The sequence below is a fragment of the Tigriopus californicus genome, chromosome 3 (genome assembly GCF_007210705.1).
Source record: "Tigriopus californicus strain San Diego chromosome 3, Tcal_SD_v2.1, whole genome shotgun sequence".
In the NCBI taxonomy this organism is placed as follows: domain Eukaryota; kingdom Metazoa; phylum Arthropoda; class Copepoda; order Harpacticoida; family Harpacticidae; genus Tigriopus; species Tigriopus californicus.
Window position 1 is genome coordinate 1666531 of NC_081442.1, and position 23698 is coordinate 1690228.

Sequence of the window (23698 nt, forward strand, 5' to 3'; positions counted from 1 at the left end):
AAAGACGAACTGGGAATTTGGCCTCGATAAATGAATTCCGCGAAACTAGAAGAGATCCAATGTGGAAACCTTTGCTTTCATGATCAAGACACACGAAGTCGCACGCAAACTAAAGTAAAAAGCAACGTTTACCACTTAGTTTTCCTTCAATCATTGCCCCCATCTCTTCTTGGACATGCGAAATTGCTTAAGCTGTGTTTTTTCAGAACATGTTGTGGAGTGAGCAGGAGCATGTGCCCCATTTATCTTTTTCATAGACAAACGTGAGTGGGTAAGGCACTACGAGGAAACGCTTTGTTTTAAAACCATACTTCTAATCCATAAATGTCAGGAAATGTGCAAGAGAAATGCATAAGCCTTCCAAAAACAAATGAAAAGGATTTGGGATACCCTCAAAGATTATTAAAGCCGGTCAAACGCAAAAATGGTTAGGGGCTTTACGTGGCATTTTGCTCGCCTCACAACCCACACATTTGGAGCGACATTTTTTCGAAGGCTCAAACCTGATTGAAGCACAAACCAGGATATATAGTTATAGATCTCGATAATGGAGACTCAGTTACTGTTTGATTCCGTGCCAAAATGGCGTTTCTAATTCCAATAACGTTAACTCTTTTCGTCGCCCTTGGGATGGAAATCAATGGCAATCCAATGCCAGGTAAGTTAGTGATTCACTCAAGACTGAAGTCGCATTTTTACTCTTGACGTATTCTGTTAATTTGGAGCAGTACCTCAAACATACAGTGATTTGGATTACTACCCTGACAGCAGTGGAGGCGATAATCTGGATGATTATGCATATGGCAGTGGTGAGTGGATTTAGATTACTTTTTATGAAAGCGGACATTCAAAGTTAGATTTGGTGTGTGGTTTCATCAAGAATTCATGTAATGAACACGTTTGTAAAAAAAAGATCGACTTGACGTTAATTTAGGAACCAAGTTGCTCAAATATATGTATATAAATCAAACACCAAATAGTTTCTTTGCATTCCTTGCAGAAGACTCTAGTAGACTCCCATCGAAGAATTTACATAGTAAGGACATAGTGAGGCAAAAGTGGGTGCACATCTCTGTTAAATAAAGCAATTTCATAGATGTAGAATGTGGTTAACTAGTTCGTGTGTTCAGTAAGACCTTGCGGTAATAAACATGTCGATTTATTGGGATTTGGGGATTGCCAATTTGGTTTGTCCTTTCCGTTCACGTTCATCTTGGATTTGAGGGTGCATTCATCCACATCTGTGAGCAAGCTTCCCCCAAATCGGCCTGCCCTGAGCCACCTTTCGAATTAAAGTAATAAAATATAAAATGTAGACCCTTGCAATTAAAGGCGGGTCATTTTTATATCCCTTATTTGTAAAGTGCTTCGTTTCAAAGTTATACTTTCAAAAGCTTTTGTAGTTGAACAAGAGCAGGCCGAAAATTCGAATTTTATGTGGTGCTTACTAAATAACTTTGCAAACATCTCCCCGTGTTCCCTAGGCATAATTTTGAGCTCAAACTTTGCCAAAATCACCTGCTTAACAAGATCTTTTGGACGTGCGAACTGCTTACTTGCAATAAAGTGAACGGTGAACAGAGATAAATAATTTTTGCTTCCGTTCGCAGCCCACATCTAAAGAAGCCAGCGATTTGTCATTGCTCTCTTTTCTCCAGTATTTCCAAGATAAAACTCTAAGCCTAACAAAGAGCAAATTCCACGAAAAGCCCCAAATATTCACAATTTTTCCATTCTCTACGGTACACATTGCTAAATAGATTTTAAAAGATGACATTTGTTCTCAGCGGGAGCCAATCCGGCTCAACAAGAATCAGATATCCCCAGAGACGAGGATGGCAACTACATCGTCGGAGACATGATCCTCTCTCCCGAACAATACAAGGCCGACTTCCTGGGAGAGGATCTTCGTAGCGGAATCAGAGGTGATAAATATCGCTGGCCTGGTGGAATCATTCCCTATAGAATGGACGGGACCTTAAGTACTCATTGATAGATCATGAAGATTCATTCACACGAAGAGGTTTTGTGATCAGCGATCTCTTACTTCCAGCTAGTTCTGAACGAAGGGACGTCGTTGGCTCGATCGGGAGGTTTAACAAAATCATGGCTGGGTGTTTAAAGATCAGGTAATTCACCTCAAGCTGTCAGGTTTAAAGGGATTCATTTACGCTAATTGCTGCTTTGTTGGCTTCTAGAATATAATAAAAAATGATCAAAGATAATCATGTACGTTTAACTCAATATCTGCTCACAACATTTGCTTGAAGCGTCATCGTGCATTATGATGACAATAGGTGTGTTCGATCATTTTGGTGCTTTCAAGCCATGTAATAAGCTTTATTAACTGCAACAGCATGCTAAGAATGATGTTCATTTGGATCGCAGGATGTTGACCCTGAAATCTCACCTAGATTGTGCCATACCTGAGATAAGATGATTACGAACCTTGATCCGTTGCAGAGAGGCTTTCCAGTCTGAGAGTGCCTATGTGAAAGTTCATCATGGTCGAGGTGGTTGCGGATATTCCTCCGTTGGTCGGCAAGGCAGCTCTCAGACTTTGAGTATCAGTGGCGGGTGCTTCACCGACGACACCATCCTACACGAGTTTATTCACGCTTTTGGTTTCTATCATGAGCAATCGCGTCCAGATCGCGATCAATATGTGACCATTGTCACCGAAAATATTAGCCCGAGTAATCGGAATAACTTCAATTTGAGAGTCAATGACTTGACTTTCAACGTGCCCTACGATGGCCTGAGTATCATGCACTACTCTTCCAAAGCGTTTTCAAGAAACGGAAAAGACACTATCATATCGAAGGTGAGGATGTGGCTAATTGTGAAAGAGTTTTGTTTTTCTTTAAATAGAAGATCAAGGGAAGCAGCTCAGAGCTCAGTCACCTATTGCTTGCTGGTCATGGTCTAATGTATCACTCAATTGGGCTGAGCTCTTGCTCTTCTGTAAATCGTAGTGAAAATTAACCAATGTGTAGAGGAGAGGGCCCCTCTGTTTTGATGGGAATGCTGGCTTATGTACTAGATCATGTAGACTTGAGAGAGGATCTCCAAGGATAGAAAAGATCGAATTTCCTTGCAAAGCTGAGCAGTAAATTATTGGTTCTCAGCCGTACACTGCCTTTCGATTAGGATTGGTCTATTCTTCAAAATATTGCGTTTGGTGATAATGTGATGTTTTCTTAGTTATTACTATTATTATTTATTAATCATTTCTGAATAGTTTAATTAATGAAATTTGAAAGTAACTTTATTGTAATGGCAATCAAAATCATTTCGAAAGTAATTACAAGCCTCTGCAATTGTAATGGTTATTGAATCAACATGGAATTTCTAGCCATTCTGAAAGTTATTTAGTCCTTTGATGGCATTGTTTCAGATCCCTGGCGTTCCGACTTCTAGGTTGGGTAGAGGCGACAAAATGACCAAGCTCGATATCTTGAAACTCAAGCGCATGTACGGGTGTTCAGAGACTTCCGAGCCAACCACCGAGATTCCAACAATCAAACCTATAAACCCAACCAGTCCAAGCAGTTCGACAGAGTCAATTGCTTCGATCCTAGGACTTTTGGGATCGGTCATCGATCCAGATCAAGTTCAAAGCGGTAATACAATTTGCTCGAAAAAACGGCCAAATATTACAAGATTTTGATGTTTAGTGAGGACAACCTAATTACCGATCAAGCGTTTTACATTTATAGGTTATGACACCGGAGACTACACCTCTTTTGAAGGTAGGCTTAAATGTAACGGAAATTTAGCATCCTGTCAATCAACACTGTGACTAAGAAAACAATAACTGATAACATTGAATTGCTTCAATATGGCATCTAGTGTTCTGCTTCAACCGGCTTGAATAGACTTGGGTTTGCAACCGTTCACTTTATTCTTTCTCAGTCTTTTATTTGTTTCAAAACATAAGTCTATTAGTGAAAAAAGACACCTCAAACAACAACCACTAGAAGACTCCGAATGAGTAATTGAAGTGTATAGACGCTCTCCAAACCGGTTATAAGGGTCGCCGGATTCTTCTCCCCGATCGGGTGACAAGATTCTGAACATCTAGTTCAGTTAGCTATTCAATTGTCGTAGCCCACTGTCAGGCCTGAATGCAAAAGCACTCAAAACCTTCAATAATTGTAGGTGACTATGGTGCGTCTTCCCAAGCCGGAACTGGGGAAGAATATGTGTCGGTTGGATCTAGTGGTATGAGTAATGGATTTGAAATTAAAACCTAGTGCATAGTTGTTTGGATCTTAATCTTGTTCTTTTTTTCTAGACGACTACTACTAGAAGACATTTGCAACCAACTTTCAACTCAAACGTGTGATTTGTGCGTAGACGATCACTTTATTTTGACGGATATCACACATTTGCGGTCGCATAAATTTGAGTTATATTTGGCTCACTAATAAACACCAATGATTGAGATATTTTGCGCTTGAGTGTAGTCCTATTTTCCTTTTCAAAAGCCTCCTGTCGATGTAATCCAAATCTTATACCACAATTTGGCCGTCAGTCACATCTCCAGTTTCATGCCTCCTTGTGCTTCGACGTCGCAAAAGGCGACCATTGGATCTAATGGATTCTTCAGGACTTTGCTCCTCATTGCCATCCTCATACTCCATATTCAGATCTAATTCGCCTTTGGCCTTAAGAAGCTCAGTTCGGATGATGATTTCGTTGGTGAGATAAGCCTCTCTTCGAATACGCTCTTTCAACTCCGTAGACATGTTGGGTACTACCCATTTGATGGCCATTAACGATAAAGCCACGAAGTTCTGAAACACCACCACAAACGCCAATCGGGCGGCCAAAATGTGCCAATATATCTGCAAATGAAGTCTGGTTTAACCATTGCCATCTTTGGTATATGGAGAGAGAATACCTCGTTGATCCTGTATTCTTTGCTATGTCCAGGTGGATAACGGAAATCCGTATAGCGACAGAACTCCGGGGTATGTGTCATGGAGTCGTTCCGGGCCAGGGCAGGATTACTCCTAAATTCAAAGTCTTCCGGGTCAAAAACGGACAATGTGAAGTTGGTGTACCCGTGCAAGGTACCATCGGGACTATATCCAATGCGATAGGCCATCTTGGGAATGAATTCCGAAGTGAAAGCAATTATGAAACCCTGATGGAAAAACACGTTTGTAAGCCAATCCACATGGATGGAGGGTATGCATGAAATTGTAACAAAGCTTACATTCGTAACTACGGATATTTTGCCGAGGCTCTCCATGATTTGTAACCAGATTCCAATGTCTTTGACTCGTTGTGCCACAGGACGACTAGTGTAGGGAAGAAACGAAATGAAAGGTTAAGTGAAACGAGGCTCCAAGAATGTGCTTAACTTACCGATGATGAACTAGAAGCTTTTTGGCATCCAGTCGCAGCTCAAAAACATTGTTCACGAGGGCAAATAGAGGAGCCAAAGGAAAGGCCGAAACGAAAATGGTGATGAACCCATATTGGATCACTGAAAACAAATCAGAGGTTCAGAGAGCACAAGACAATTGTTCCGACACAGGGGGCTCCAAACAGCTGACACTGTGGAAACAAAATGGCGGTTGAAGCCGTCAGTATTTACCCATTTCCAGATATTCATAGAAGAGGCCTTGCTGTCCAAACTCAACTAATCGGAAGTCTTGAACCCACTGAGGATATCGTGTTTGGTCTTCTTTTTGAAGACCAGATATGACCTTGATCGTATTGAAGATTTTCCAAATTCTAGGCAAATGATATTCCACCACAGAGAGTAAGAATTGCTTGCCAACAAAGATGATCGCCATTTGGAGACACAGCTCCATGAAGCATCCACCTGGACTACATTCTTCTTGTCTATGACCTAGAATTAGAAATCATTTAGAATTTTTGATCTTGGCACTTCAAAAGTGTCCAAGCAACCTAAAAATCTGTTATATCCTCCTGGGTAACCCACAAATTTGCCCTTGAAGAAAGCAATGTAGAAAATGGAGGCGTAGTAGTTGACAAATTGCAACAAATATATTTTGAGTGAGAGCGAGTCGTCAAACTCGGTTTGAGTGCGATTCAATTCGAGGTCAGTGAGCCACACAGCCACATAGCCATAAATCTGAAAGTAAAGAAACCTTTGTAGAATCCAACTTGATAGGTGTCCAATATGAGCTCTCGTTATCTACCTGGTTGAAAATCAGGATGCAAATCAGATTAATTGTTGCACCGGTCACAGAGATGAACAAGCTTGCATGGCCTTTAATAGTTTCCTCGTGGAACGCATTCAAAGCCGCTCCCATAGACATTCTGTAGACAATGACGCCAATCACGGCCACCAGGCCCATTAGAACCATGAGTAGCACCGTGGACACGGAAAGGACAATACCCGGGAACCTCATCTTCCAAAACGGGACACGTGGTTCTGTGGTTTGGGTGACGAAGTTCACGGTGCGCTCCTTGACATTGCGCAATTGGGCGAGGTACTCTGGCCGGGGGTGTTCCTCCTCGGGGCGGTAACCAGTCACGTCCCACCGGTGAGCGATTTCACTTGAGTACCGCTTCCAAAATTCCAGAAATAGGGCAGCTATGACGAGTTGGCATAAAATGCTCTTTAAACAAGTCGAGATTTAACGTCACAATTCAATGCCCTAGTTACCCCAAAAGGACATAAAGATGGCGAAGAACACGGTGGTCTCGTTGTCAAAAAGGTACATGATCTTGGAGTGTAGACATGTTTCATCTAAACTCCAGTAATCACAGAAATGATCACAAGCGGGACATATCCTGATATCGGACATTGTGCATATGTCTTGGCTGAAAGGTTTCTTGAACAATGACCATGCTTTTCCTTCAATTCTGCAGCATTCATCTTACCTCGGGATATCTCTTCCCATAGAAGCCACCCCATAGAGGAACACCAACAGTCCCATTATGGCAGGAGGGATGAGCAAAGTGGTGTAGAAACCCAACCAAGCAAAGTAGAGAGCAATCTTGACTCCAAAGTAGTCTCGCACAGCATCCAGTGGCTGAAGCTTGAAGATTTTAGAGAACGAGGCCCACTCTGAAAACAGCTTGTACCTCATTCCCTCCTCGCGTTTTAAGGACCCCTACAAACAAACGAATTGAGGCTCAGTTCTTCCATGTTCAAGCTTCGTAAAAAATATTTTCTCTCAATTAAAACCAAAAGGCTCACATCGTGAAGAGGGTAGGCCGCAATGTAGATCCCATCGGCCAAACATTTATCGATCCCAAAGGCGAATTCATCATCCACATCTTCAGTGAGGCGTTTGCGTTTCAAGATGAACTCGATGATTCTGGATCGCATACTTGGCGTAAAGAAATCTGCGTCAACATCGAACCTAACACGAAAACGCGCTTATTGGTGAATGAGATCTTAGTTTTTGTTCGTGCATTTGGCGACTTCACTCACAAATATTCCTTATCTCGTGAGAAAGTGGCGGTGAGCTCATTGACTCGAGTCTTGAACTTGTTCTCGTCGTATTTAAAGGGCTCGGCAAATTTATGCAAACCCGATTGCAGACCGCTCACCACATCCGAAAAAATTGGGATCTTGACCTCATCCACCCGGATTTCGGAGATGTGTTCAAACTAAAACCCGGAAACATTCCGAATAATCCGGAATTTCTAAACCATTTTACTTAAAAAACATATCTCACCTTTCTCATTGGCAATCGCAATTTGAGGATCTCGGCATAACGTTTCAGCACGTTCTGAGGAGCGAAAACCTTGACAAAATTTAGACCATTGGCCTCAGGTTCTTCGTATTCGAGGAGAAGTCCCTCCTTCTCCAAATTGCTTTCGAACACACGGCGTCGCTCAAAGGATTCGCTTGATTTTCCCACCTCCGTTTTGCTGTTCCAAACCAAGATGAAGTTCATTTTGTCCGGAGTGAAAAGGGGACGGGTGGAATTTCCATTAGTCTTGCCTTTCTCATCTTGAGAAACCTGACGAATCCAAAGAGGTTGTTTTATTATTTGCTTTTTGTTTCCATCCCGAAGCACGAATTGATCTTTGTATTTTGAATTTGTTGTCGAGGACGATAAAGAAGAATTAATATCGAGATGTAGCATGAACTATTTTCCTTCATTGTGTGAGAAATATCAATTGAACGCCAACAATGAGACCGAAGTAAGAGCGGTTTAAGGGCCATAGTAGCAAAATAAGTCAATAAAAAAGTAATACTAAAACGAAAATATAGTATTAGAATGCAAAAAATATACAGAGCGTAAAAAGTGTAAATAGATTATGAATAGCGAGTGAAAAATGTAAAACAATATAGGTATTATTTTCATATTTGATATACTTGAAATAAACATGCAATACAAGGAAAGAGGTAAAAACTGACGGAGTAAATAAAAAGCGTGAAATTTCCTCGTCCATTTTTTCAAAGCCATTGCCATTTTTGTGGACTTCGCTCCAAAACTGTAGCTTGAAGACCCTGTTACTAGTTTTTACGAAATCCAAAAAGTTCAGATATTTTTGTTTTCCAACCATTAATTTCTCCCTGACAAGGAATCTTTTTTATTCGATCCATAGATAACAACATAATCCTTGGACAGTTGCATCAAGGAAGGACTTCGTGAGGGAACCCACTCCTTTGTTTCCAATCAGGACGATTTTGTGTGTCCCTTACCATGTCTCTGATCTCCATTTCGATTTCTTCATCGGGCTTTTTATCTTTCCCGAATTCCGTAGTGGTCTCCACCGTCTCTTGAGAGGCCAAACTCGGAGATTTGGCCATTTTGATGTGGAACACACCTTATGTTTAGATCAATGTTCTCCTGAGTATGAGTCAGTCTCGCATTGCACTCTCAATCACATAACACTGAACAACAGGACGGCTTTCAGAGGATGATGGCTCCCAAATCTAACCATCTATGGGTTGGTCAAGAATATATTGCCATCATTGATTCAATCTGAAGTAGCACTCATTTGAAGCTATTGTTTTTTAATGATTCAATGAGTCAACAGCAAATTGCTCTTTCATCCATGTGTCCGTTCCAGGACACTATTCAACTTTGTCTGCCTGGGACGTAGTAAAGGTCGTCGAAGTCCTATCACCGAAGATAGAGAAAGAAAAAGAGAGTGTCATGCCTGCTCAAAACAGAGAAATACCTTCAAAGCCAGAACTCGACCGATTAGTGACCAGATCATCATGTACGGTCATTGTCGTGAACACTTGGACAAATTATGATCATTCGCCTCTTGGGCAGGCACCTTTCAGATGTTGAGCGTTGGGTCGAATTTAGATCACTGCTCCATGGCCAGGCCTGTTCCTGATGATTTATTTCGGAAATATCTGGTCACTAAACTTGACCCTTTCAAAGAATTCAACTTAACCGCAAGTAGAACGAGATCAATTCAGACAAGGTATTTTATCGTCACCCAATCAAAACGAGGGAGAAATTTTCATGATTTCTCAAAGATAAGTGAAGCTTGATTATGTTCATGACTATCCCTTAATTTCAATTTGCCGGTTCCTCGCACTCATCCGTCAGCTGCTGACTTTCCGTCCTATATTCCAGTCTGTAAGTCAAATGCAAACATTCAATATTGGCATTCATACTACTTTCTCAAGTGAAAAATTATGTTTCGTTAATCAAGAATTTATAAATAAAAATGGAATATTCTATTGTGAAAAATGCAATTGCAAAATGCATTATTTTGGCCCAGCTGGGGAAACCATTCCATACCACCATTGAGCATAACTTTTCACCCATTATTTTACCCCATCACATCTTCCTCCGTACATATAGTATATTCCAAATACTTGTCCTTGCCACTCGCCCTCTTTCAGTATTCACTCTACAGGTCCCCCCCCCCCCCCCCCCCGCAATCCCCTTTCCCTGTGAGACGCCCTCGCCGTCGTTGCCAGACCGGCCAACAAATATGTACGTGTGGCATCTGGATTCACATGTTGCGTTGCACCTTATCCCTGAGTGCGTGCTTGAAATCCCCCAGCGCTTCCCCTTGTACTTTCCTTGGGCTACTTTGGATGGCTTGACATCTGCCTAGTTCCAAACCCCAAGCCCACTTGGAGGGGGGGCGCTAGTTCGAGGACGAGCCCGGCCTAGTCGGTAAGCCACGGGATTGGCTCTCAGGCGAGCACATGATTGGCAAGGTGGGGATGCCCCTGGTCTCTGATTGGATATAATAGGCTAGATGCCCGACTTGACCCTGCCAGACCGAGACTAGGCGGTTTGGCAGGAGACTCCCTCTAGATTGGATGGGACAGTATCAGGCTTAGCCATGAAATTCGACCGAATTCCACTGTAAATCTCCAATTGTTGCGACTACTTCTGTAGATCAGTATTTGGGTTAGAAGTTCGAAATGATTGACGACAGATTGGATTCTTTCCATGTAGATATGAGGTATACGAAAAAAGTCAATCATTTGATTTTCTTTTGTGTATTTATTTTTCGTTGAATAAGTATGTCTGTTAAATGGAGAAACGGCGAAAACACCGTTGATTGAAAATAGAGTTCTTGGGAGAAACGACACGCTGAGAGTTTTATGATTTCACCACAGCCGCATCTTGTGTGCCATGGGGGTTGGAGATGAACAATACTTTTTTTGGTGTGTAAATGGCTTACTGAAATGCTTTGGTTCAAAATGAGCACCACAAGGGAGCCTCAGGGGGCTTGGTTGAAGTAGCTTTTCTTTACCATGAGCTTTGATTAAGATGATTCATAATGGCTAAGCTAGTACTTACATAAAAAGCTGAAAGTGTTGGTCATTTACGTTGATCCTTAAGGTGTGAGGCATGAATAGAAACAAACTGCCAATGAGAGAAAAAACCTGGTTGTGAACTAAATTTGGCAACAGAAATAAAGAACACTTTTTACATCTAATAGTTCTTATATTATCTAATGTGCACAAATTCTGTCAAATCTGTGAAAACATCGCAATTCAAGTGTGTTCAGTTCTAATATTCCGTATCACAAGCCCTTTGAACGATTTAGGTAAGATAAATATAGGGGAGGGCGCTTTACTATTCATATTCGTTCATATTTCAGACCCATGCGTGGATTTCACCGCTGACTAATGATCAAATCGAATCTTACCCTCAATATACAGTCCGGAATAATTTTGGTCCGCTCCCTATGGTTTTACCCCTTCAGGCCAAACGTAAAACATAATGGGCACCACTCGCCCGAGTGGAAGCTGACCAAATACCCTGACCCGCGTGACTCTGGTTCGGCAAGCCTGGTTCAGCATCGAACACTGAAAAAGCTTCTTCAAGCTGGGCCAAGATGGCGGGAGGTCGTGCGCAACGTCGTTGAGAAAGGTAAGACCATCCGGATTGGGAGCCGCCCATCGCGGTTCCATACCCGTGACACGGTTCTTGAAGCTGGACCGGACCTGGGCCCGCCCGATTTTAACCTGTGAATCGACTTGATGTCAGGACTGGGAGGGGTAAAAATTGATCTGTAGGGGGTGGTTGGGGGCCACCGCCGACGTTCTATTGGCTTGACAAGCTTGGCAGGGAATATCATGGATTAGGGGATAGGATCAAATGATGCCATGGATTCATGAGTTTTTGGACTGCTTTCAGTTTCTGTCTGACTCGACTCCTTCAAACTTGTTGGACCACAATCATCATCATCATCATCATCAGTATCATCCTCGACAGACTTACATGCATACATACATAGGAGCATTCTCACCTTGTCACACCCATTGACCGCTGCAATCAACACCACGACAATTACTGCTACTACTTCTACTACTACGGCAAGATCTAACTACCAGAACCATAACTGCAACCAAAAGAACAATTAACACCAGAACTCGAAGAAGAACTGGCAGAAGAAGAAGAAGAAGAAGAACGAAAAGAACTGAATAATAATCGGCTAAACCTGAAGACGACAAACGATCGGCCAGCTGCTTGTAACCCCGGACAAGCCGGAAAAGCACGTGCTAGTGCCTGATTCCTGCGGGGGACTGTCCCACTTTTGGGTGTCCCTTCCATCCAAGTGGATCGGGCTCGATTCCGGATTGGCCCACTTTTTTGGCTTTGAATTCGGGCTCTCACTGAACCCTCGAATCCATCGACCAGCTTGAATCGGTACCACGCCCACGTGACTGCGGGTGTGGCGCTCCATGAACTGCTTTTGTCGTATAGTAAAGAATCACTATAACCGCCACGGAACCTCCATCAGTCAATGAAAGAAACGCTGTTTTAAATCACCCCCTCCCTACTTTTGATGCGGCACGTCCATGTGTTCACCTTTGCTCCGCCTCTGCCGCTCCTACGGACCGCCCCATTTCATCGTGATCTTCGATTGATCCCCAACTTCCTCCCTGCGGGGTTGTGGCCTGAAATTCGGCCCACGCCCATCGGAAGGAAGTGCTTTTTGTCAGTTGTCCTTCTTACCCTTTGAATCGAATCGAATTCACCGGTCTCGTCTCACATTCCTGATCCAATAATGAGCATAATCCCCAGCCTCGCTTAACCAGCCACTCTTCCCGCTTCAACCAATCCCCCGAGTGGGACTCCATTTCGCTTTCCCTTAATTTGGCGGGTAAGGCGACTTTGCCCCAAGAAACTTGTGATATAAGTAATACTTGATCCACTCCTACCAGGCTGGCTTTATATCCGGCCCCACCTATCACGCATCAGAATAACAAAAGCCACAACTCAAGCTACCCCAAGGAAGCAAAAGTTCAGTCAAGAAACCACGACGCATTCTAATCGACCGGACCTAGATTGGTGCCGGTTCCCTTTTTGTGTGTACTAGCAATTTCAATCCTCAAGATTCAACCCGTGGCTGTTCTTCTATACTAGTAATTCTTATCCCCACTTGCGTGAGAACCACCATGAATCAGTGGACACCCCTGCCACCCTCCGTGGACTCTTCCCAATCGCACGGCGGGTATGGGCATGCCGGAGGACCGAGCGGGTTTTCGGGGCGCCCTCAAAGTGCCCGGCCCATCACCAAGAACCCGCAAAGCATGTTCCAAAACTTTCCAGGCAACAATCCCTCTGCATCCAACAACATGATGGGCCGAGACAATGGTGGCCTCATGATGCGCGGGAACAATGGAGGAGGAGGAGGAGGAGGAGGCGGCGGCAGTGGAGGCTCTCCGGGATCTTCGACCAACTCCTTTGGCAACGGACGGTTCAACTCATTGGGCTCCAATGGCTACGATGGCCCGACCAACGGTGGCGGTTTGAATGGGTTTACCACTTCGTTGGGTCGCATGGAAACGCGAACCTCACCCAACTTCTCCAACGGATTCGGATCCATGAATGGAGGAGGCGGTGGCGTGAGTGGTTCCTCTCTCTTTGGCAACAACGGAGGGAGCAACCATCACGTTGGCAATGCTTTCTCTGATTTGATCGGATCTGGCCGTGGAAGCAATGGCTTTGAGAACTACACCGATCGCTTTACGGACCGCCCGAATAAGACGTTCGAGCCGCCCCCCATGAACAGACCTCATCTTATGAATGGCTTTGATCGCTCTATGTCCTCGAATGGTGGCTTTGATGGATTTCGAGGAGGTGTGGGTGCCAACAGCCACTCCTCTAATGGCAGTGCCATGATGAGCAACTCAGGGGGAATGGGCGTCGGCAATTCCAGCTTCGACCGCCAACTCTCAGCTCCGTCATCCTCGTCCCGAGACTTCATGAACGGCCAAAGCAGCATGATGGGCGGGGGCAGCCGCATGTTGGGCCAAATGGGCGGCAGCAATGGCAGTGTTGGTGGATCCAATTTCATGAATGGAACTCGATCCGGAGGAAGCGGGGTTGGCGGAAACTACGTGGGTCGCCACAGCCCCAGTTTGGATATGTTTGGTGGATCTGGCAGCATGATGACCAACGGCTCTTCTGGTATGGGTGGAGGGATGGGTGGAGCCATGAATGATATGAAGATCGGAACTTGGAATGACGCTCCTACCAATTCGTCCCCTCAGAACATGGGCAACTTCCCGCAAGTTTCCAACTTTGAGATTGGCACCTTCAATGCCGGAGGGTCGGCCTCGAACAATGGGTTCTCCTCGAACAGTGGGAACAATTCGTTCAGCCAAAGTGGCACGAACATCACGGGTGGACCTGGGATCAGAGAAACTGGCATCATCGAGAAGCTTCTGGTGAGATGCTCATGGGCTTTCCCTTTTATGAAATTGACATTCTTTTCTATTTTTGACATTATTCGGTTCATTGTTGTCGTCATGATTTATATTTGTTATTTTTGACCCTGATATTTAGCACTCTTACGGATTCATTCAATGTTGCGACCGCCAAGCCAGGTTGTTCTTCCACTTCTCTCAATTCGACGGGAACATTGAACATCTGAAGATTGGCGATCCGGTAGAGTTCGAAATGACCTACGACCGGCGAACTGGAAAGCCCATCGCGAGCTCTGTCTCGAAAATTGCCCCAGACGTGGTGAGCCGAGACAACCGACCCCGTTTGGCATACCCTTAATTTGGTTCTGTCTTAGGTAATGCGAGAGGAACGTGTGATTGGTCTGGTGACCACCGAAGCCGCCCTAGATCCGGAGACTGGACAGGAGTTACACGGCCGCATCAGCTACGAGAATCGAGGCGAGTGCTTTTTCCTTCCGTTTACGCGAAGTGACGTCGAAGGCAACGTGACCGTGACCTCTGACGACAAGGTCAGCTTCCAAATGGCCACAATGGCTCGGAGCGGCAATCTCGTGGCTCGAACCATTCGTCTTGAGGACCCTGCTTCCCCGGTCAAGTACCAGGGGGTGGTGAACTCCATCACCGAAGACCACGGATTGATCGAGCGTGCCGATGTTGTGCGCGAAATCCGGTTCCACCTTCAAGACATGAAGGACGGCTTTCCAGCGGCCAAGTTGGGCGATGATGTCGAGTTCATTATCCAAACCCGTAACGGGAAAGAAGTGGCTAGTGCCATTGAGATCCTACCCAGAGGAACGGTCGTATTCGAGGATGTCGGAGCGGAATACTTCAAAGGCCAGGTGTTGAAGCCCTGCGACAAGTCTGGATTTGTGTCTGGCGGTCATAGCGAGGATGCTTTGAGCGGCCGCGTCAAATATCGGGGTCCGGATCGTTCGGAAGAGGAGATCCAATTTGCGGAAAAGGACCAGGTGGGCGACTTCACCCTCCGTCATGGCGATTGGGTCAAGTTCGTGATCGCCATCGATCGTCGCGACAAACTGAAGCGCGCCACCAAGATCGAACTCTTGGAAGAGTCCTTCAAGGTGTCTGATGAGCGTCGGGAACACGGCACCATCGAGATCCTCAAGGAGAAGGAGAAAGTGGGTGTGATCAAGTGTGCGGATCGCGACGGTCAGATGGCGTTCAAGTTCTGCGAAATCTTGGATGTCCAGCGAAACATCTCCGTCGGTGATGAAGTGGCCTTCACTGTGGCCGAAGACGATGAAGCTCCGGGCAAGAAAGTGGCCCTGCGGATTCGTCATTTGATTCCTGGGTCGGTCAAGTTCCACGTGGTGCTCGAATCTGGCGCAAATGGAGTCATATCTTCCGAGCCTGCCAGCCGATCTGGCTCCCCGGCCAACGGTGACGAACCCAGTCGTCCCTCTGGCACCATTCTGTACGAGCACAATGGCATGAAAGTGGAGGTTCCCTTCCACGTGGATGGGTGCAATCCCAGGCAAATGCCACGTTTGGGAGACACGGTTCAGTTTGACATAATCCAGCTCAAGGCCACCAAGGCCACCATGGCCGCGGAGATCAAGGTGCTCGAATCCAAACACAAGGGCCCCTTGACCCCTTTGACTCCGATGGCCACGCCCATCATTCGAAAGGAAGTGCCCCAACAACAGATTCAGTCGCAACAACCGACCATGGAGGTGTGTTATGGGTTCATCGCCGCTCTCAAGGACGGGTTCGGATTCCTGGAGACGTCCAGCCACGACAAGGAGGTCTTCTTTCACTTTAGCAACGTAGAAGGAAAGGCTGAGAAACTGGAAGTCGGAATGGAGGTGTCTTACTTGGTCTACAATCGCGAGAAGGGCGGCAAGCTCTCGGCTGAATGCGTCAAAGTGGTCGACAAAGGCACCCTATCTCCGTTGATTAGCCAAGAGACCGTCCTTCAGGGATCCGTGGTCAGACCCTTGCGCTCCGTGAATCCAGACCAAGACGAATACTGCGGCGAAATCCACGTGTACTCCGATGATGGCAAGAGTAAGTCATGCGTGTTTAAGTCTTCATCCATAATGTCCCTAATGGATCTCATTGATGTCTCTTTTGTCCTTGTAGCCATTCAGCGTTTCCAATTCTCGATTGCCAGTTTGGCCAACAAGAAGGATCTGCTCCAAGTCAACGATCCTGTTCAGCTTCAACCCTGCTTGAAGGATCCTCACTTTGCGTCGAACGTGAAGTGCACTCGAGAAAAGCAACGCGCTTTTGTCGAGGCCATGAAAGGTATGTTTGATTGGATTTGCGAGTACTTAATGCTCAGGAGGAAGAGACTGACGTACTTTTTTGGGGTTGATTCGGGGTTAGGCTCGTTTGGATTCCTCAGCTACGAGGTCGAAGGTGGTAAGAAGCTGTTCTTCCATACCTGCGAGGTCGACAACAATGAGATGCTTCAACAAGGAGACGAGGTGGAGTTTGTCGTGGTATCCAATAAACGCACGGGCAAACACTCGGCTGTGGCCGTTCGCAAGATCAGGTAAGCTAACCAAACTCGAAACAAGCTCCACCCAAAAGCAAAGAGTCGTTCACCACTGTAGGCGGAAATTGGCTAAACTAGTAGGAATTAAGAGTGGCACGAAGATTTTTATATGTGTCGGTTTATACTTTGTCCATTTTTTTTAATTTCATCAGCTTTTATATTTGTACGTTGTAAGGACTTATTTATCCTGTATTTGCAATGAAAGCCGAACTTTTCTATAGAATAGTAATTTGCAACAAATTACTTTGAGTTCGATGCCAAGTGGTAGTAAATCATCTTTCAATGGAAGTTATTGTCAATCAATGTGTTTCAATCAGTAGGTTACCACTTTCAATAGCTCTCAAAGAAACAATAAGCGCATCATGATATTATTTGAACCATGCATGTAACAATTACCGAACATCTTAGGCATTCAACTCCGTCAATTTATTCTCTTTTCAAAAACAAAGTCTAAGTATCCATAGCGGAAGTTAGGTGGCCATAAAAGTGTGTGACAGCTGAAAATGAAGCTCAATCAATACTTATTTCTTTAGCACTTGCAAACGTCCGGAACGTTTGATCTCAAAACTGAAGACGTTAACTCTACACGGAGGCATGAAGATCATGGTGATTCGCCAGCCCAAAGGCCCTGAAAATGGCATGGGCTTCAAAGCCCCCCGAAACATCACCAACTGAGGTCAGTCGTCCCTCTTCCCCCCCAGATGGATCGTCATCAACATCATCATTTTTAACTCTTCCCACAAGCATATCATGAACGCGTCTTCTGCTCTCTCCGTCTCTGGTGAAGTCCCGTTGCATTGGGTGCTTCCATGTTCTTATCACCATAGCAACCCAGGACAGTCACCTTCTCCCCAACACCCCCTTGACAATCTCGTATTGTGACAAGAAACGAACACATGCCCTCCCATCCTTAGCTTCGAAAACGAAACACACACCGGCAGGCCATTTCATTCAAAGAGGATGACCGATTTCTTCAAGGGAGAAACAAAGTGGTATACTTTGAGAAATATTTTGCGGAGAGAAGGAGAGAATGAGGAGGAGGCGGAGGCGATCCTGATATTGAACCCCCATTCAGATGATAGATTATTTCCGGCCCGAACACCCACGTGTCCTTTCGCCTCCCATCCTCGTCCTCATCCTACACTTCCTTTTCCTTCTCCTCCTCCTCCTCCTCCTCCTCCTCCTCCTTCTCCTTCTCCTCCCAACGAGTACACAAAGACAAGAAAGACCAGAAATATTCAATCATGTACCACAACTGCTGCACCCAATTTCTCACCGAAATGATGGACATTCACCACAAACTATGATGCGTTATATATGCCAAAACCAATTGTGATACGAACTCTTTAGCTGTTGTTGCTTTTCCTACAAGAGGACATACACGCCTCCACCCAACAATCCTCCTGACTATTCTCGTCGTCATTGTCGTTCACGGCACGTCACGCCCCCCTCCCGATAAACCACATTGCTCCCTAAAATGGACTGTGATTGCATCTGGAACTCACACAAAGTAGGAGACGCAAGGAACAACCCCATCTAACCCCCCGCCCCTGCCCTCTTTATCTTTGTCTTTAGGTCATTCTTTCCATTGCTACGTGAGAAATGATCTGGTCCTCTTCTCGCGCTGTCTTTTTTCTTTGTCTATACATGTCGTTGGTCTCTCGGTTTCTTGAAGAAAGAAACAAGCAATCCCTCCTTCAAATCTCAAGTTTTCTGTGATTCTCTCTGGATCACGATCCTATCCCATTCTCTGTCCTTTCTCTTCACGTCACGTTGCCATGAGATATCACATCAAATCAAATTTTGCTACTTACCCGGGATTTCTAAATCATTCAATCCGAAGAAGAAGAAAAATGACAAAATTCGCACCTGTCAATGCAATGAATCCCATTTTCCCCAATCTCATTGGCTCTTCTGGAACAACAACAACAAAATCTACTTTCATAATGGCGTTATCCATTCCAAAAAATCACCCCTTGATCTCTCTCTGTCCCCTTGTTTTTTAAGGTAAAAAAATTAGGATTCTAATCTGTTGAATCTCGCCCTGCCTGAAGTCTCGAGCCACTCTTCAAATTGCGAACCCTCGTTGACAAAACTAGCATGGAACGAGTGGGGCGTGTCCAGGGTGGGGCACAGAGAGCACAGATCCAAGACCCTGGATGTCCTTGAAGGGTCTTATTGGAATTTTTCCGTCTTCGTCGTTCCCCCGGGCCAAAATTCATTGCAATCAAAGAGTAACTTTTTCAAGTATTACTGACCATGCTACTACTACTATTACTACTACGACGACGACTACTTCTACATTATCCATTATCCCCACATTAGCACCTGCAAAGGCACTGACCACCGACAAGAGTCAGCTTTCTGAAACCAATCAACAAGGTGCTCCAAAAACACCAACCACTTACAACACACACAAGACAGGCTCCATTCTCTACCACACTCAGCTCTTTTTTTTTAAATTGTTACTCTTGTGTATCCGTTGTTCCCTTTGGCTTCCCATTCGTTCTCAATCAATATGAATTTATGCAATTAAGTAAGAAATCGAAACCTGAAGATGCAAGTGATCCTAAAATTTGGTCTCATCCATGTCCTTGTTGTTAAACTTTAACTTCTACTACTACTAGCAATTTTTGCTGTCAATTCGTCGAAGAACCATCTCGTATTACTGGTAGATGAATAGTTCTCGACATGCTAACATCCCAAAAATCTGCACTCTGGTTGTCCTTGAAATGAACAACCACCACAGCAACAATACTACAATCTTCGAACGGAATCTAGTCCTCTTCAGATTTCCCAGCAATTACTCGTAAAATGGAAAACACAGCAGAGAAATAGATAACTTTCATGCAAAGACACTTAAGAAAGAACGAAGGCAAGAACAAGAACAAGCTCTTTTCATCCGAAATTGATCCCTCTCTGATTCAAGCTCTTTCTGTATTTGTAGCCATTCCTTCATCCATACAAACACTTACACATACAACACACATACACATGGAACATCACGTGACCAAAAGGCCTTACAAGCCGCTTATTTCTGTGATACGATATGCCTATATTATTATGATTATTAATATTATTATTATTACTATTATCATTACGATTATCATAATTGTGTCTCTCACAACTACCAATACAAGTAGATTCAAGCGAAGCGACCATAAGGGGGCACCATTGCCCCTTTACCACCCCCTACGTCCCTGCTCCTGATTTGTAAGTTGACACTGGCTCCGATTGCTTTTTCCCCTCTTTTAGTAATCTTGTCTGCTTTCGTCGTGCTTCCTCGCTTTTCTCAACTTTTGGACAGAGAACTCCTTGAGGTTGTGCCTCAAGGGACCATTCTCTCTCCCTTTTTCGAGCATGATTCAAATTCACTGTCGGCAGTTAGATATTATTATCATTATTAATAGCCGTGGCTAGTGAAGAAAAAAACGCTAGTAGAAAGAAAAACGAAAACCAAACCACTTGCCAACGTCACTTTCGTTTCGTCCAACATTGTAAACGTGTCAATTTGCCAAATCATAAATCATTCAGAACTGGTCTGTGTCATTTTTGAAGATATCACACAAGACTTTCAATCAATCCTCTACAGTCTCTTCCAAAACTAATACTAATAATAACAACTCCCACCCGGCCCTCCCCTTCGAAAACACAACACGCCCCTCCTCCATTTCGCCGATTCATTTTTTTCATCAAGCCAAACAGAAGCTGAGATATCAATCACCACCATCACCACCACCAAATGAAAATGTGTGCCTATCAAGCCGTACTTATACTACAAAGGTGATGAATGTTTTTCCTGGACTACAAATAACACATTTTTGAGGCTGTTTGAAACAAAACTTGAATGTAGATACAACAAACACTCTTCCGTTATCCAAGTTTTAATTTAAAAAAAAAAAAGCAAACGTAAAAAAAGAACTCTTCAAAGGATTTGAAAAAGAACCTCTCCTGTACTGTGTTTTGGATCACTGTGAAAACAAGTCTTTGGAATAATCACTCCACTGTCACAGTGGTGGACTAAATATCTAAGTGTAATTTTTGCATGATGACGAAACTGGTTTGGCTTGTCAACCTCAGGTTAACGATATGTCAATTTTCAGCAATGAAAAAAAATCCACAATTCCTCTTTCTCTCAACCCCAAAAATATTCCCAACTCTTTCGAAACTGAAACATAAAATGAAACACGAAAAAAACCAACAAAGAGTCTCTTGAAACAAGAGGCTTGCAAAAAAAGTTGAAAAATTCTCTGGGCACCTAAAATAATCCTTTTTTTTCTCTTCTCGTGAATGAATTTTGTGTGGTTTTGGTTTGAATGCGTGTCGCTTTTTGGGATGATGACTGATGTCTTTAATTCCGAATGTTGCAAATTACTTACACAAAGTAAGAAATAATTTGAAGTAAACTCCTTCCCTGGAATTGCACTCTGTCATTTGTCTGGTTATAAATGTTTCTTGTTTATGAAATTGTACAAGAACTCAAAAACACCTCTTTGTCTCTCTCGATTTGCTCCCATTTTGAACTGTTTCCACAGTCAGTAGAAATATTGAGAAAAAATATCAAGATGATTCCTTGTCAAACCAACAATTCCAGCCATACAATGTTAGTAGATTCCACAAATGCTCAATTCTTCCTGCGTTCATTTTTCTGCAAGAAATTAATGATTTCGACAAACAACTCGAGGGACATACTGTACCATCCTTTATCCCGCCAAAAAGACATTTCCCCTAGAGAACTTTGCTTTCAAGACACGTTTGTTTTTGTTTCTTTACACTACAAGAGCAACAGCAAATGCATTCTAATAGGAAAGAGGGGTGTCAATCTTGTTGAGCATATCCCCCAAACCCAATCCTTGCTCCCTTTGTCCTCCCTCCCAACTATGTAAAGCATTTAAAACCAAAGTAGTCAAAAATACTGTGTCAATAATTCACTTGTCAAACTATGGTCAACACAAACATATTATTGCTAAGAACAAAAACAACAACCACAATTTCTACTACTACTACTACTACTACTACTACTACTACTACTACTACAATTACTACTACAATTACCACAACAAGAACAAGAAGAACAATGATTAATGACATTTTTTTTAAGAAAGTTGTGTTTGTGTTTGGCTTGAAAGTTTTCAGTGTGAATGAGGAAAGTCTTGATTTGGAGTGCAAAACTTTTGATCAATTTCGTCATCTTGACCTACTCCTATGTCTGTGCTAGAAATAAATTAAGCTGATTTGCCCAAAAACTGATGTGTCCTTATTTTTATCGATATACGTGAGTTAGTCGCTAACATAGTATCCTATATTGAGAGAAAGAGAGGTAGGTCTTCGGGTAGTAAAGACTAAGAAATTAGTCATAAAAAGGAATAGCAAGTGTAAAACAAACAAACAGTTGGATGACCCAAGGAGGGAAACTAGGAATACCCTTATATGTATACATACCCCCTATTTAATAGATGGCCATTACTTTCATGCATACACTTCAGAAAGAAGGCTTGAAGAAAGTCCCAAGAAGTAGGGAGGTTAATTTTGGCCTTGTTTAGGCCAAGAAATGGGAAAATTTACCAAAAGAATATACTTCTGAACATCAATTTACACTCTTTCCTGCCTTTAAAAATCTAAAAAGGAACATTAATGTTCACTCTCAGGCCTACTTTTTTCGATTACCTGCAAGATCATTTTTTTCATAATGTTCCTCATGGAATGTGTTTGTTGGTTCTAATGCGTAATTAATGGCGAGTATTATCCTTTTCTCAGAACTTGATTGTAATTTCCTACATTCTTTCACGTAAGATAATTCGCGTACCAATCAGATCAAAACTTAACTTAATTTGTCCTAGATTACGATTTCTGGTCAATTCAAAATATGAACTTGAATATTCATCAATTTTGACCCGTAAAACTTGATGGACACTTGAAATACCAGTCAAAATACAACATTTTCAAACGTTTTTATACTTTGTATCAACCTTTCAAAAATCGCGTTGGCTAAATTCACAACCTGAAGTAAAACGAATTTATCAAAAATTTTGACTTTTATTCGGACAATTTACGATAAAAAACATCTTTAAATCCTTCCAGAGAGGTGGCCCGGAAAATTGCTGATTTCAAGGCATATGTTAAAATGAAATGGTGACCTCTCTATGTTGTGCGCCAGAAATAGCTTTTGATTTTTTTTACTTCAATGCATATTTAAACATGTAAGGACAACTGAAACTGGAAGTGGTGCATTATCCTCTACAGAGCAATTCATTAAAGGAATGGAGAGTCACGAATCAGTCGTTGTAATCAATCTTATCGTTGCCAAGGTCTTGGACTAAGTAAATCATGGCCTTTTAGTTTAGAGTGAAGTTGCTCTCGAGACTTTTTTCTACCTAACACATCTTAGCAAACATTTTTTTTCTTTAACTTTGGAATTTGAACATGTGGCCCACCATTTGGAACGCATTCAGGGATAGCAAGGTTAAAATCATCTTGTCTAATTTACGTCTGCGAGATGTGTATTATCACATTTTCGATTATTCAGGGAGGAATAACCTCAGCATTATACAGTTTTTTTTGTAGAAGTACAAAGTCCGTGAAAGCCCAAACAAAAAAAAACCAGCATGAATGTAAATAGGAGACTCCTTATGAACACCTCTACATTATGCTGCACATCCCCTTTACATTTCATATATATAACAACGTCAGTACATATTTTATTGGTTTTAACAAAATAACATATCCATTCCAAGACATGCACAATATGCTTGATAGGAGCAAGTGCATCCACGTTGAGATTGAACATGTTGCCAAACAATCATTACTTTTCTATGTAGTCGAGGCAAATCATTTTGGCCAAAACTACAAAATATGCGGAAAAAATGTCCATTTTATCACTTAATAGATGCATAAAAGTTGGTCAAAATGTGCAAAGAGAATGCACTGATCTCCGACCCTAGTTATGTGCAATTTGTCCTGATCTCATGAATGATGTCGGTGGTAAGTCTAAATATTTGAGGAGTTCAATTTTCTTCTCAAACGGACTTTCCGAGTCCGATTTTGGTACT

The 23698-nt window shown here is 43.2% G+C and overlaps 3 protein-coding genes across 4 annotated transcripts; 2 read left to right on the top strand and 1 right to left on the bottom strand.

Moving 5' to 3' along the window:
• Nucleotides 1-392: 392 nt before the first annotated feature.
• LOC131878613 (zinc metalloproteinase nas-4-like) lies at nucleotides 393-4449 on the top strand (the record flags this gene model as incomplete). Its single annotated transcript, XM_059224669.1, is given in 9 exon segments — nucleotides 393-658; nucleotides 729-809; nucleotides 1788-1982; nucleotides 2054-2129; nucleotides 2464-2824; nucleotides 3398-3623; nucleotides 3720-3752; nucleotides 4162-4224; nucleotides 4298-4449. Coding segments are annotated over 9 exon segments (1125 nt in total). The 3' UTR covers nucleotides 4312-4449.
• LOC131878599 (anoctamin-1-like) lies at nucleotides 4349-9082 on the bottom strand. Its single transcript, XM_059224646.1, has 13 exons — nucleotides 8648-9082; nucleotides 7671-7958; nucleotides 7424-7602; nucleotides 7187-7352; nucleotides 6868-7100; nucleotides 6650-6807; nucleotides 6180-6577; nucleotides 5926-6112; nucleotides 5609-5866; nucleotides 5377-5497; nucleotides 5225-5309; nucleotides 4907-5152; nucleotides 4349-4850 (listed from the first exon to the last, which is right to left on the bottom strand). The coding sequence occupies exons 1-13, from the start codon at nucleotides 8753-8755 to the stop codon at nucleotides 4515-4517; spliced, it is 2763 nt and encodes a 920-aa protein (XP_059080629.1). The 5' UTR covers nucleotides 8756-9082; the 3' UTR covers nucleotides 4349-4514.
• Nucleotides 9083-11148: 2066 nt separating this feature from the next.
• LOC131878598 (cold shock domain-containing protein E1-like) lies at nucleotides 11149-18047 on the top strand. Of its 2 annotated transcripts, none has more exons than XM_059224644.1 (7): nucleotides 11149-11303; nucleotides 11571-14110; nucleotides 14229-14408; nucleotides 14464-16156; nucleotides 16232-16396; nucleotides 16478-16646; nucleotides 17183-18047. In XM_059224644.1, the coding sequence occupies exons 2-7, from the start codon at nucleotides 12836-12838 to the stop codon at nucleotides 17322-17324; spliced, it is 3624 nt and encodes a 1207-aa protein (XP_059080627.1). In that variant the 5' UTR covers nucleotides 11149-11303; nucleotides 11571-12835; the 3' UTR covers nucleotides 17325-18047. The 2 variants fall into 2 exon arrangements, with proteins under 2 accessions (XP_059080627.1, XP_059080628.1); XM_059224645.1 differs by having other exon boundaries at nucleotides 14229-14405.
• The last annotated feature ends 5651 nt before the right edge of the window (nucleotides 18048-23698 follow it).